This window comes from Trifolium pratense, linkage group LG4 (assembly GCF_020283565.1).
Source record: "Trifolium pratense cultivar HEN17-A07 linkage group LG4, ARS_RC_1.1, whole genome shotgun sequence".
NCBI classification, from domain to species: Eukaryota; Viridiplantae; Streptophyta; class Magnoliopsida; order Fabales; family Fabaceae; genus Trifolium; species Trifolium pratense.
This window is the reverse complement of record NC_060062.1, coordinates 6226839-6241628: the sequence shown is the minus strand read 5'-3', so window position 1 is coordinate 6241628 and position 14790 is coordinate 6226839. Positions and strand designations below refer to the sequence as shown.

The 14790-nt window shown below is 31.6% G+C and overlaps 2 protein-coding genes and 1 long non-coding RNA gene across 5 annotated transcripts; all 3 read left to right on the top strand.

Moving 5' to 3' along the window:
• The first annotated feature begins 924 nt into the window (after positions 1-924).
• On the top strand, positions 925-9195 carry LOC123924791 (protein trichome birefringence-like 34). The gene is made up of 5 exons (XM_045977761.1): positions 925-1332; positions 6500-6677; positions 7100-7296; positions 7936-8094; positions 8730-9195. Exons 1-5 carry the CDS (start codon positions 989-991, stop codon positions 9076-9078), a joined length of 1227 nt encoding a protein of 408 aa, XP_045833717.1. The 5' UTR covers positions 925-988; the 3' UTR covers positions 9079-9195.
• Positions 2316-5747, top strand: LOC123924792. 3 transcript variants are annotated; one of them, XR_006814842.1, is made up of 7 exons: positions 2316-2841; positions 3482-3812; positions 3894-4031; positions 4535-4588; positions 4987-5066; positions 5170-5247; positions 5462-5747. It is a non-coding gene; the product is annotated as an uncharacterized LOC123924792 (long non-coding RNA). The 3 variants fall into 3 exon arrangements; XR_006814844.1 differs by having other exon boundaries at positions 5457-5747; XR_006814843.1 differs by lacking the exon at positions 3482-3812.
• A 965-nt stretch (positions 9196-10160) lies between the features above and the next one.
• Positions 10161-13959, top strand: LOC123924790 (protein trichome birefringence-like 35). Its single transcript, XM_045977760.1, has 6 exons — positions 10161-10688; positions 10984-11263; positions 12093-12264; positions 12674-12870; positions 12952-13104; positions 13387-13959. Exons 1-6 carry the CDS (start codon positions 10502-10504, stop codon positions 13715-13717), a joined length of 1320 nt encoding a protein of 439 aa, XP_045833716.1. The 5' UTR covers positions 10161-10501; the 3' UTR covers positions 13718-13959.
• Positions 13960-14790: the final 831 nt, after the last annotated feature.

Genomic DNA, 14790 nt, shown 5'->3' with positions numbered 1-14790 from the left:
TAATGAATCAACTCAACCGGTGATTGTTTGTCCCGGTTAGTTTCAGTAATTAATAATATTTTTTTATACATAATATAATTTTAGATGTACATATTTTAAAAAAGCACAAGTTCTATAAAAAACAAAAAAAACACAAGTTTTATACATGTGTGATTTTTTTAATGTGGGGTTAATTAAGGAATATTTTGGACCGCGCCCAAAGCCTCATAAGGCCCAATGACATTTAAAGAGATCTAAATAAGGGAATTTTTCTCTTTAAGCCCATCTCTCCCTTAGACCTTCCAAATTTTTGTTTTTGCTCTGAGAATTAAATTCGAAAACTACATTCCGAACCATATTTTAGTTCGGAAAATAGATTTCGCTCGCTTGGATTCAGAAAATAGATTATGAACTTGCCTATTGTAAAGGTAGAATCATACCTTCACTTTTCATCAAAAATATTGTTTTTCTCTCTTAAACCAACCCCTAATTCCTACTTCAACAAAATCCCTCTTATTTGATCAAGCCAACTTCATTTTAACTGCATTTGTCATATACAAGTAAGTTTTATTCATTAATACAAGATTTTTGTTGATTATTAGTGTTATAAATCAAAGTTAGTGTAAAGTTCTTTCTGACACGAATATTTAGACACAACATTTGGCCACACTCACATAAAAATACACATCCTTTAATTATTTTCTCTTTCTACCTTTTTTCAAACATGTATGTGTGACCAAACTCTTGTGTCCACTTAAAACTTACTCAGAAAACCATAGCGTACATTAAGTTTTAGAACAATTTTTTTTTTTAAAAAAAAATCCATGTTTACTTAAACTCAAGTCAAAAGTAGGTGATATAAGTTTGATTGTTTATAACTTAGAAAACACACCATTAACAAAATCCACTATATGCATGATGACATAAAATTCTCACCAACCAGTTGCTACAAGCTTAATAAAGGAGAAAGAGTTACAAAATGAGAAGATGAAAAAAAAACTGAAAGTAAATGGCAATTAAGGCACACCAAGTAGTAGTACTAGGAAGCAATTTTGGAATCAAAATCACTTTTCATTCTCTTGTAGCAATTTTAACAACTATTCTAGTTGTCACTGCCATATATTTTACACAAGAAGGAGGACAATGGTTTCTTCAAGAGACTATATCTTCTGAATCATTGTTAAAATGTAACTTGTTTGATGGCAAGTGGGTTTATGACAATGAATCTAATCCACTCTACAAAGAACAACAATGTAAGTTCATGTCGGATCAATTGGCTTGTGAGAAATTTGGAAGGAAGGATCTTGACTACCAAAATTGGAGATGGAAGCCTCATCAATGTGACCTACCAAGGTAATTTGAATTCTATTAAGTCAAGTAGTCATAGATCAACCAAGTGAGCTCAAGTGGTTAATGAGTTTCCCCTAGAACAAATTGTTCGGAAGAACCCGAGTTCGATTCCTGATAGGAACAATTCTTCTTGGCCAGAGGGTTCATACCACAAGTACCGTCTAAAAAATATCTTAAAATTTGTGCCAAATCGGACGATTCAACTTGTTAATTGAAAACCGGCCAATTTGTTGTTTGTTTGATCTTGACTGCAGCGTACTCGTTGAACTATATTTTGAATCAAGGTGGTTTGATCAAGTTTATTTTTAATACTGTTTTTGCTTTTTAATTTTCTTTGTCATTTTTTAACTACAATTGAACCAATCGAACTAATCGAAGCATAACATAAAGATCCCGGCCTCGCCGATTGAATCTCGAGTTAAATGGTATATTTTTGTGTTTGATATGCTTTTACATAATTAAGTTTGATAATATTTGGTTTTGAGATTCACTAGTGAAAAAAACACTTTATAGAAAACTTCTTAGGTCGGTTAGTGTTGCCACCTGACTTAAGAACATGCGCGGTGGCAATTCCGTAAATAAGTTAAACTTTGTTAGGTCCGTTCAGTTTTTAACTGATGTAATAGAGATTAAATAAATAATATTAAATTCAAATAAAATTTGTTAATTTGCAAAACTTTCTTGTTAAGTCAGGCGTCTCTCAACCGACTTAAGAAACCCCTTTTGTTAAGTCTGATGTGCCTCAACAGACTTAAGAAAACTTTATGTTAAGTCAAACTTCAACCACCAAACCTATGAAGTGTCATTTATTTATATCAAATTAAATTATATTATGTTGCGTACTGGAATCGAACCCAATCCTTAGTATATATATTTTTTTTTTTTTACTTGAAAAATCCTAATCCTAATCTTTAAAAAAAAATTTATTATTTATTAACAAATTAACAAATACGTAAAACATTCTTCCTCTTCTTCTTCTTCTTCAAACCCGGTAAACCCTTCCTTAGAACCATTATTCTTCTTCATCGCAACAATCTTCTTCTTCTTCTTCAATGCAAACAATCTTCTTTTTTTCACTGCAATCAATCGAATTCTTTATTGCACCTTCATCACCTTCGAACCATTCGTAGTGAAACCCTAACTTTCATAGAAATTGAACTGCTTTACTCAAACTTGAAAATTCGAACCGTTCCTTCGCTGAAAACTTGGAAATTCGAACCGTTCCCTTCACCCATTGATATGTATTGAAACTTTAAACCCTAACTTTTTATTTTTATTTATCGTGAGTTTTCAATTTCATTTTTTGGAGCATATGATTTTTAAGGGAACTGATCGACGTACCGCGAGAGATCTGGAAGAGGAGATTGAGAATATGGGTGGACATCTTAATGCTTATACTTCGAGGGAGCAGACTACTTATTATGCTAAAGTTTCGCAGAATGATGTACCTAATGCACTTGATATTCTGGCTGATATTCTGTGTTTATTGCAGTTATTTTCAATCTCTTAATCGTGAGTTTTTTATCATGATTTTTGATTTTGCAGTTAAAACTCATGATTTATTGCAGTTATTTTCAATTTCTTTCTGTGTTTTTTATCATGATTTTTGATTTTTTTTATTTGAAACGGCTTTTATGTTATTATTATATTATTAAACCTTGGATTCTAGATTGCTCTTGTGGTAAGTTGCTTAGTGTAATTGATTCACAATCTCTGTTAGTTGGTTAAAGAGTAAATTATAGTATCACAAGAGGTTAAGCATTTACTAGTTTTTTGTACCAAGCTTGATTGTGAGTTTGTTTATAAATTGAAGTTTGCGACCCTTTCTACTTTGTAACTGTTATGGAATCCATCTTGCTTGTTCGTAGAATTTAGATACCGATAATATGATGAACAGTCTGGAATACAATGCCAATCCAAACATAAATGTGTTACACCTAGTCCACTTGGGAAAAAGGATCATAATACAACATATATGCATTGGAATGAACTGATCACATGGTTCTGTTTTGGTGAAAGAAATTAGAATGTACTATAACTTATGTTTTGTTTGTTTTCAAGATGTAGTTTGGTTTTTATTTTTTAATTTTCAATAAAAAATACATATAACAATTGACACAAGTTCAACTTATGATATGCATATGCTTTATAGTCTCGGATGTTTGAGCTAATTGTGGACTAATCGTCTCGGAGGTTTGAGCTAGAATCATTAGTGTCTGGGCTGTGCAGAATTTTCTGTCTCTCGCAGTCTCGCTTCAATTTCTCTCTTGATCATTATGGCATCGTGGGGTAATAGAAAGCAATATGAGGCTCAAATACTTACGAAGTAAAATTATGTTTCACTACAATAGTTTTGATCTATGGCAGCACCGCTTTTCTTCCGTTTATGTTATTGAGGTTTCCTAATCTATAAAAACATTAGTACATGTTCAGCTTCATCAAAGGGAGTTCTATTTTCACCCTTATTGTCTTGATATGTATTGGTTGGTACTTGTACTTTCCTCAGTCAAAATTTTTCATTTGGATATTTTAGTGTATATTTATTACTTGTTTTTCTTATGCAGTACTTTATAAGATGGAGGAGGAATGTGAAATGTATAGAGGGGAGGCTCACAAGGCACCCATCCTAGCAGCTATAAAATTGGGAATGTGGTCCTTCTGTTCTATTTTGCAAAAATGTGAGATTTCCATTGAGCAAAAGTGTAAGTGGTTCTTAATTATGCTTATTCATTGGTGTTGGTGTGAGTTTTATGCTTCTGTTTAGCTTCTAGGTCTATTTGTATATCTTGCTTTAATTTGTTCTATCTGTATGCTTGAAACCTTAATCATATGTTGATTTCATGGAAATGCATTAACTTCTACCTATAATTTCTTTGATTCCTTTGATGGTTATGATTTGAAAGGGTTTTATCTTCTTATGTTGGAACTGTGTTAGGTGGAAAAAATTTGAACAAAAACAGAACTAGCATGTTTTGGCTTGTAATATGATGACTATACTTGTTTTAGACATCCAAGGTTAATATAGTGTTTGATCTAGTATTATAGTGTTGGGAAGTTCCTCAAGGAGAAAAACTCATATATCAAGGTTGATTTGCTTACCATGCATACTTTTTGTGTTGAGATTGAATATGTGAACAAGTTTTTGTGTTGATTTATTTATGCTTATTATGCTAACTTTATGATTTATGTTGCTTTTCCCCTCTAGGTGTATGGTGTAGAACCATCTGAAAGTGCAGTACTGAGAATAGAGGAAAATCAGGTGATTTTACAACTCTGAATATTTTTTTACTGGTCTTCATTCTTTATGAGAATGTTATTGTATTCATGGAAGATTAGAAGTCAAGAAAAACATCCAAGACTCATTTTTCATATTGTTTTAATCAATGTATCACATTCACAATATATAGGCGTAAATTTATTGTATGTGACCAATCCTGTTAGAATGTTGACTAAATTGTTTTTTGGAAGTTCAAAGCTGCACTTAGTCCCTTTGATTATTGGTTTTTCTTGTATCTAGCTACTAAATATTCTTGTTATTCATTTGAATTGTTATATTTTAAATGTGAGAATTTTATTCCTTTAATATCTAAGCAAGTTCTTAGACAACCACTTAAGTCACTTTACTGATTACTTTTTCCATTTGCATACATTTCAAAGGCAAACATCAAATCCAAGGGATTGGTGTTGGCATCGTTCCGCCTGTCTTGGAAGTTGGTCTCCTAGAAGAAGTTATTCAGGTAGCTTGCAACACTAATACATTGGTATTCAATTATCAATTATGATCCAGAAATGTTTTCAATACTAGATGCTAATACAAGTGATTATGTTTTGACCAATAAGGTTTTATGAACGATACATGTTTCAAGTGAAGAAGCTATAGAAACTACTAAGTTGCTTGCCTTGAAAGAAGGTTTACTGGTATGTCATGATTGATAACTTATGATTCTTATTATTGGCTTTGTAGTATTTTGCTTTTGGTTATTTGTGTTATATAAAAACTCTTCAAACATATTGTGAATATGCATATTTTGATGTTATTTTAACTTAATGATATTTTATGCCTCAAACTAAATTGAACTTTATTAATATTTTAGTTAGGGATTTTTAATATTCTTTCAATTTTTAAGTTCAGGACATTTTCTCATGAAGGAGAAAACTTCTCATTCTCAAGCATGATTTATCTATTCATGGGTTCCAAATGTCATTGTTGCTAAGAAGTAAGAAAACAGAAAATCCACCTCAAGCATTAGCGAAAGAAGCAATTGTTGATGAGAGATATGAGTTATCTCTTTTTTTAATCATCTTATTTTAATTATCATTTGATTGTGATATTATATTTCTATTGCAAGTTTTTATTTTGATAATGATTAAAAGTTTCGTAACATTGTTGATAGTGACATGTGTTAAGACTTAAGAGACAAGGCTTGGTGATATTTCTTATCTCTTTCACCTTGTCTTAGTGTTGTTTATTACTTGTGAATGTTATATTTTACTTTTGTTTATGAGTATATATATGTACTATGTAGTGTAATTTGTATTGAGAGTTTTGATTTGTTCTAGTGATGCATATATATATATGTAGTCAATAAGTTAATGTCTTTAACTAATGTCCTTGATTGTTTTACATTCTATTCGTCGCTAAGCACTTCATTAGGTTGTTATAATTATAAAATAAAGCTTCTTGATTTTATTTTATTTTTTATGATCTTCATCTTAATTAGCATTTATTGAATTGAATAATGCTGGGAAAGGTTCTTTAGAACAGTATTTAATTTAATAAATTTTTTTTTTGGATACATTAATTTAATTTAATAAATTTATAGCGTAATTTTTTTTTTAAAATTTTCTATACTTTTTAAGTTGGGTGAATGATAACCGATCTAATAAGTTATTTCTTAGGTCGGTTCAAAATCCGTGTTAACAACTCAATACTTCTTATGTCGGCTTTTCTTAAGTTGGACGGGGGACCGACTTAAAATGTCATTTTAAACCGACCTAAAAAGTGTTTTCTTAAGTCGGGTTAAAACCGACTTAACAAATCAAAACTTCTTATGTCTTTAACTGTTAAGACGGGTACGGAACCGACTTAAAAAGTCATTTTTAACTGACTTAAAAAGCGTTTTTTGTACTAGTGATTTATTGAATTTGTTTCCTTTTTCATGTTAATAAGGTTCAATGCCACAACATTGCTTGAAAGGCTAAGGAACAAGAGGCTTGTGTTTGTTGGGGATTCACTCAATAGAGGCCAATGGGTTTCAATGGTCTGCCTTGTTGAATCTTCACTTCCCCCAACTCTCAAATCCATGCAAACCCTTGCCAATGGTTCACTCAACATTTTTAAGGCTAAAGTGCGTAAGTGCAGAGATTAATAAACAAATTTTTATATAGTATAAAGACTATTTATTTTTTAGTTTTTTGTTTTCACTACTAGTATCTGGTCTACTGGACCGCCTAATCTGGTTCGGGGTCAGTTATGCCATCAAGTGGTTTCAGTCCCTTCCCGATCGCAGTTGCGGAGAGAATGTAATACTTGATGGACTAATTAAATTGAAGGGAGCTAGAGTTATACTATTTTTGAATTAAAAATAAGTCACAGTTACACACAACAAATTCTATTTGATTAAAAAATTTCAAAAAAATAATATTAAAATTATAGATTATTATCTCAATTTCTCTTTGTTACAAATAGGCTTTAAAAGATATTATCTCAATTTGTTTTCCTACAAAATGTTATGACTAATAGTTTTTGAATTGATACATTTAATGAAAGGAATACAATGCAACCATCGAGTTCTATTGGTCCCCATTACTTGTAGAATCAAATTCAGATGATCCTGTAAACCATAAGGTACCAGATAGGACTGTGAGAGTCCAAGCCATTGAGAAACATGCTAAGTATTGGACTCATGCAGACATTATAGTTTTCAACACTTTCCTTTGGTGGAGAAGACAAGCGATGAATGTTTTGTAAGTACAAAAACTAATTAACCAAACTCACTTTCTTTGATCAACTTGCATATATTGTCAACAACATCAAGTTATACAAAATAATAAGTTGTTTAAATCATTAATATCGACAAAAATATAAGTTTACGGTCTTCTTCGTTATCATGACTGAAACAATAAACTCACTTTCTTTGATCAACTTGCATATATTGTCAACAACATCAAGTTATACAAAATAATAAGTTGTTTAAATCATTAATATCGACAAAAATATAAGTTTACGGTCTTCTTCGTTATCATGACTGAAACAATAATTTGATTTTGCCGGTCTGACAAAAACAAATCAAAATAAATAAGTTAACTTGTGAGGCAAGCATATCTATTTTCTCTTGTTTTTGTTAAATAGAGGCTTGTGTACGTCTCAAACGTGATACAATAAAGAGAACCGTAAAATTTTACTTTTAAAAATGAGCTAATATTAGATATTATTAGAGTTTTAGGCAATTTTTAAGTATCGGTCCACAGTGACTGATATTTCACCCACTTATTGTATTGTAATGTTTCCACCAAATATATAGGATGATTTTTATTCCTATTATATACTCCATTGGTTATACTATAACAACTTGATTCTAATAGTGACATTTTAACTACAAGCAGGTGGGGGTCATTTGGAGACCCTAATGGAGTATACAAAAAGGTAAAAATGGTGAGAGTGTATGAGATGGCCTTGAGGACTTGGTCAGATTGGTTGGAAATGCATATTAATCGTAACAAGACCCAATTATTTTTTGTTTCTATGTCACCTACTCACCAAAGGTATGGGTACCTCTAAATAATCATAAAACACCTAAATCTAACAAATGAATTTTAAATATAAAAATTTAACATAAATGAATTGTAAATTTTTAGATGCTTCATGCCACTATGCATTCAGATCTATGCTTTAAAAATCGAACCAAACTAAGCGATTCAACAATTCGTTGAATTGAGAATCAATACTATCTATGTTTCGGTTATTTGAGCAGTTCAATGGTTATATCGATTTAAATTATTTAAAATAGTTGAACCATAATTTGAAAGTCTCGCTGGGTTGATACCTAGATAGATTTTTAAAACATTGAGTCAAATGCTCTTGTACAATATAAATGTCATTGTCCAATATCCATAACCCAAAAAAAAAAAAAAGTATATCACTACATAAAAATAACACTTCAGATTGAAGGCGTGTTTGTGTCCAACATGTGTCAATGTCGAACACCGACAAATATGATTACATTCAATTTCTTCTATTATTTAAATTATTATCAATACCAACATGTCAGCATTGTGTCTGATGCCCGTATTTGTGTTTGTGCTTCATACTAGTGTATATTTATAGTTCTATATAATCACACTATGGTCAAAGCAAGCAACATATTGGATTTCTAACACAATTACAATTTTTTTTGCAGGGCTCATGAATGGGGAGGAACAAAGGGTGAAAATTGTTACAAAGAAAGAGATCAAATAACAAAAGAGGGATATAATGGAAATGGTTCAGTTCCTAAAATGATGCAAGTGGTTGAAAATGTTCTACAAGATTTAAAAACAAGAGGTTTAAATGTTCAAATGCTTAACATCACACAACTTTCAGAGTACAGAAAAGAAGGTCACCCTTCAATCTATAGGAAGCAATGGGAGCCTTTAACAGAAGAACAAATATCAAATCCAAAATCTTATGCAGATTGCATACATTGGTGCCTCCCTGGTGTGCCTGATACATGGAATGAACTTCTTTATGCTTATATTTTTCATAGATGACAAATATTTGATATTGAAAATTTCATGCCAGTTTTAATTGTTTTGTTGTATCTTGTTTTTTCTTGATGTTGACTGAGGTGAGGGAAGTTGAAGTGTAAAGAATATTGTCATCCCTAATCCGCAAAAAACATACATATGCTAGTGTTATTTTAATGTCTGTTTTTTATGTACGACTTACTTTTTAAAATAACGGTCGTTTAAAGTTCTTTCACACATATTAATCAGTGGTTTCAAGCTTGAGTCCGGCTCTTGAGAGAGCTTTGCCTCTTTGTGAGTCCTTAATGTCAAGTTTATAAGATTTGAACTTAACTCATTTAATTAATTGAGCAAGTAAATCCTAGGAATGTCTATCCATGATTTGAACTAATCCTTCCTTCGAACCAACCATACATTCACTTGTTCACTTGATAATCAATATAAAGGTTGATTGAACAAATTCAATCATACGATCCAATTCGAGTAGGGATCACATTCCAAAATTTAAAGAGAGACCCAGGAGTATTGATGTCTAGGACCGGGTGGAGCCATCTCCATACTCTCTAGTGGCACGAACTGACAGAAATTATAACTAAAAAAGAGAAATTAGTTATATTTTTCATTGATTCAAATCATGAGACAATACAATGCTTATATAAGCTTTATAGTAAGATAGCAATAGCACCTACACAATAACATTACTCAAAAATTAACTAGTAGAATAGTTCTAAAAGACCATTCTAGAATGAACAAGAAGATTCATTATTTTCTTATTCTCAAAATCCTATCATTCAACCTAAGATCGCTTAATTGAATGAAATAGTTCAAATCTTTTCTGATTTAACCAGAAATTTTAAACTTCATATTTAATATTGACACTATAACATTATTGAAACTCTTGACAAAAGAATTTATTGTCATTTGAATTTAATTTTATTTAGTTGCGCACAAATGATACGAATTAAATAATTTTGTTGTTTCGTTTTTAAGTATCTTAGATTTCATGTCTCATCTTAGATTTTTGTTCTCTCAACTACTAGTACTACCAAACCCCACAAACCCCACACGAATTAATTATCACAACCCACACAACAAAGTAGTACTATAAAAAAAATGTACCAAAAAAAAAAGTAGTACTATAAGAAACAATGTCAAATGATGAAGATCTAAGTCTTAAAATGGTCAAACTGAATATAACATCGCAATCCTTAAATTAAGATTCCATACAAACAACCTAATCAAAACAAACCTATAACTATATTGTCAAGTCTCAATACAACAATTAACTCATTCTTCAATTATCACCAATCACTATCTTAATGAAACACTAAATCAAACTTCAAACCTCAAATTTTTAAGTCAAAGTTTCTCATCAAAGAACCAAAGTTCTAGTCTTTATGCAAAATCAAAAAACCCCAACAACCCTTTAACACAAACTACGCAGAAAATGAAATGGAACAAAAAGAAAGTTCCAATTTTTCCTTTTCTTGTGATTTTATTATTAGTCTTTATAACATTCTCAACTTTCCACAATGGAAGCACCATTGGACAAATCCATGAAAACCCAAATCATATTCACCATCAACAAGCTTCTTCAGCTAGCTATGTTAAACCTAATCTCAAGAAAAGTCAAGGTATGTATGGTTTTTCTTTTTCAGTTCAAAACTTGCTTTGTGACTTAAAAATTGGAACTTTGTGGATTAAGCTTTGTGATTTGAGTTTGATTTGGTTTGGTTTGGTTTGGTTTGTGACTTTCTATTTTTGTGATTTGTTGAAACGGGTGAGTCATTTTTCAGTTCATAAATTTGCTTTGTGACTTAAAAATGGGAACTTTATGGATTAAGCTTTGAATTTGACTTTGATCTACTTTGTGACTTTCTTTTTTTGTGATTTGTTGAAATGGGTTTGATTGGAATTTTGTTGTTTTAGAGGTTTTGGATAGACACTGTAGATGCAATTCTACTAGAGGATATAGTGGTCGGAAAATTGCTCGAGATGGTGGTTCGAAGAGTTATGGTCGCTGGAGAGTGAGTTCGGAGAAATGTGATGTTTTCTCAGGCAAATGGGTGTTTGATAATGCTTCATATCCATTGTATAATGAGTCAGATTGTCCTTATATGTCTGATCAATTGGCATGTCACAAGCATGGAAGAAATGATTTGGGGTATCAACATTGGAGATGGCAACCTCATGATTGCAATTTGAAGAGGTGCTTTCTATTTTTAGCTTTTTTGTGTTTGGTTGTTTCGTGTGAGCATAATTAGGTTATGTTTTGTTGGTGGCATGAGGATCTGTTTGGATCGACTTATTTGAGTTTAACTACTAACATGAACACTTGTTAGACTATTAGCGAGAGCTTATGGAAACAACTTATGATATGTTCATAAGTTGTTTTCAGCTTATTTCCATAAACTCTCCAGGGTAACTTATGAAAACAATTCACAACTTATATGAAAATAATTTTATTTGATTTTATCTTTTGCTGTTGAAATAGTTTATACATAAGCACTTATTTGACGAGCACTTATGCTATAAGTGCTTAGTTAAGTTATTTAACCAAATAGGACCCTGGTTTGGAAAGAATGGCGTAATTGAAATTCTTAAGGCTATCATGTTATCATTAGTTTGTGAAGTTGATGTATAACCTAGATTGAGTTTTGTGTAGTACCGAGTAGAATAACATTTGTTCTATTGTTCATGTGAATTGGAGAATCAAATTTTTTGAAATTTTATGTTTTTTGGTGTTAGCAATCACAAAATTTGGTGTTTTCAACAATTCACGCTTGAAATGCTAATGTATTTATTTGCCAAATGATCCTCATTGTGTACGACATTTTTCAGATTTCAGATGCATATAGATAAGATCATACATTGGACTCCCCACAATTGTCCTCTTGTTTTTTTCTTTTAAATTATGAATGATTTAACATAAAACAGAAAATGTTTTCTATTACCAAACAAGCTCTATATTCATTGATGACAAAGTATGTTATTTTTGTTAGGCTTCAAAATCTTCACAGATTTCTTGTATAAAACAGGTGGAACGTGAAAGAAATGTGGGAAAAGTTGAGAGGTAAAAGGTTAATGTTTGTTGGAGATTCGCTTAATAGAGGGCAATGGATATCTATGGTTTGCTTGTTACAGTCAGAAATTCCTGCTGATAGGAGATCAATGTCACCAAATGCTCATCTCACCATTTTCAGAGCTGAGGTATGAATTCAAACCCTATAATGGAAAGTGATCCGAGATGCATAAAAGTGAAACTTGTTTATGATGTTTTGGAAAGTGATTCGAGATGCATAAAATTGAAACTTCTTTATGATGTTTTAGGATCTGTTGCCTTTGACTCTGAATGTAAGTTTTACACAATTGATTTGACATGTTTGGACGATGTCGATTGGAATTTCTTTTGCCTCTAGAAATTACTTGAAGCATAATATGTAGCTTTTGACTTCAAACGTGATTTTTTACACTCAAATTTTTTGTTCAACTCACTTTTACGTGAATGTATCACTTCACATTCATAAACATTTCTTAAAAAACATTCGATGTTCTAGTATCACTGCTAGTCTCGTTATTTCCACATTGCTATAGTGCTATTCTTATGTCAATTTTTCAGGACTACAATGCAACTATTGAATTCCTCTGGGCTCCTCTTCTTGTTGAATCTAATTCCGACGATCCAGTGAATCACAGACTAGATGAACGGATAATTCGTCCGGATTCAGTTCTGAAACATGCATCTCTTTGGGAGCATGCTGATATACTTGTTTTCAACACATACTTGTGGTGGAGACAAGGACCAGTTAAGCTATTGTCTGTATCAATTCATCGATAAAACAAAGGGTAATTTGTCTACTCTTTTTTGATTGGATCTTGGGACTTGTACTTTTGCAGATGGTCCGATGATGAAAACGGAGCTTGTGAAGAATTAGACGGGCAAGGAGCTATGGAGTTGGCCATGGGAGCCTGGGCTGATTGGGTGTCTTCTAAAGTTGATCCGCTCAAGAAGCGTGTATTTTTTGTGACGATGTCCCCGACACATCTCTGGTGAGCACTCACGAACCTTTATCTAGTGATTATGAGCATTGCTATATGTCACGAGAAAAATCATTCACGAATGTCACGACATTACATGCATTACTTTTTAAGATCAAGGATCAATTTTAAAACTAGATTTTGACAGAATCATGATGAACCGTTACATGACATTAAGCTATTTGTGTTTGAAAAATTGCAAACCATGGTTTGTGCAAAGCTTGTCTAACATTCTGTATCCAAATCCCACATGCTTTATATTGTCACACTGAATTGAACATTCTTCTCATTTAGGAGCAGAGAATGGAAGCGAGGAAGCGAAGGAAACTGTTATAGCGAGAAGGACCCTATTGATTTTGAGGGCTATTGGGGAAGTGGTTCCGATTTGCCTACAATGAGCACTGTGGAAAACATCCTAAGCAGTTTAAATTCAAAAGTTTCTGTCCTCAATGTTACTCAACTTTCTGAGTATCGAAAAGATGGTCATCCTTCAATTTTTCGCAAATTTTGGGAGCCTCTTCGACCCGAGCAATTGTCAAATCCTCCGTCTTACTCTGATTGCATACATTGGTGCTTGCCGGGGGTACCTGATACATGGAACGAGTTACTATTCCACTTATTATAAAAACCATTACACAATTCAATTTTGTTCGTTGAAAATATGACCGTATGAGTAGTTTGAATCTTTTAACCACGTGACCGGGATTCAAATAGGTTTATTCCACCGGAAGTAATTTTATTTATATTTTTTTAAGGTAATCCTATTTAAGGCGGTGTCGGAATAGGGCTGCATATGTTGTATGAGAAGTTGCAATTTGATAAAAAATAATTTATACCACATTTGTTTCAAGAACATTTTTTATTTATTTTGGTTCTTATCTAATGCATGTGTATGCCATTTTTCAAGTTAGTTCTATAATATCTCTATAAATATTTATTTGACATGATGAACATATAAATTACTTTGCATTGATCTCATAAAAATGGTAAAAAAAAATCACAAAAATATATATAACAAATGCATTGTAGTAATTCATAAAATCAGCTAAGTTTTCTATTTCTGGTAATTATTATTATTTAGATTTAGATTATTATACTATATATTATGTTTTTTTTTTTTAAACAGTGTATATATATATATATATATATATATATATATATATATATATATATATATATATATGTTTTACTAAATAAGAAAACAACAAAAAGAGAAAATAAAATTCAATCTATAGCAAAAAAAAAAAAGGAAAGAAAAGAAAAAAAAAAAAAAAAAAAACTCAAATCAAGGCCCAATAAAAAGAAGAAAAAAGCCTTAAAAAATAAGTTTGGACAACTTGGCCCAACTGTGCTATGTTATTGTTAAGGAAGTTGATGTTTTCTCTCCCCACCCCCCGTGATTCTTTTATACCCCCCAATATTCCGATTTTGCCCTTGCAAAAAACTTCGGTTCGCAGAAACCAAATTTTTTCTAGTACAAATTTTGAGTAAATTTCGGTTTTCAAGGCAAAAAAAACTTCGGTTTCTATAAACCGAAGTTTTTTGCAAGGGTAAAATTGGAAATTCAGGGGGTATAAAAGAATCACGGGGGGTGGGGAGAGAAAACATCAAGGAAGTTTCTTTTGGCACCCCATGAGTTTCTCAAACACCATCTGCTATTTAAGTAACGAACGATGTTTTTTTTTTCTTCAAAATTTT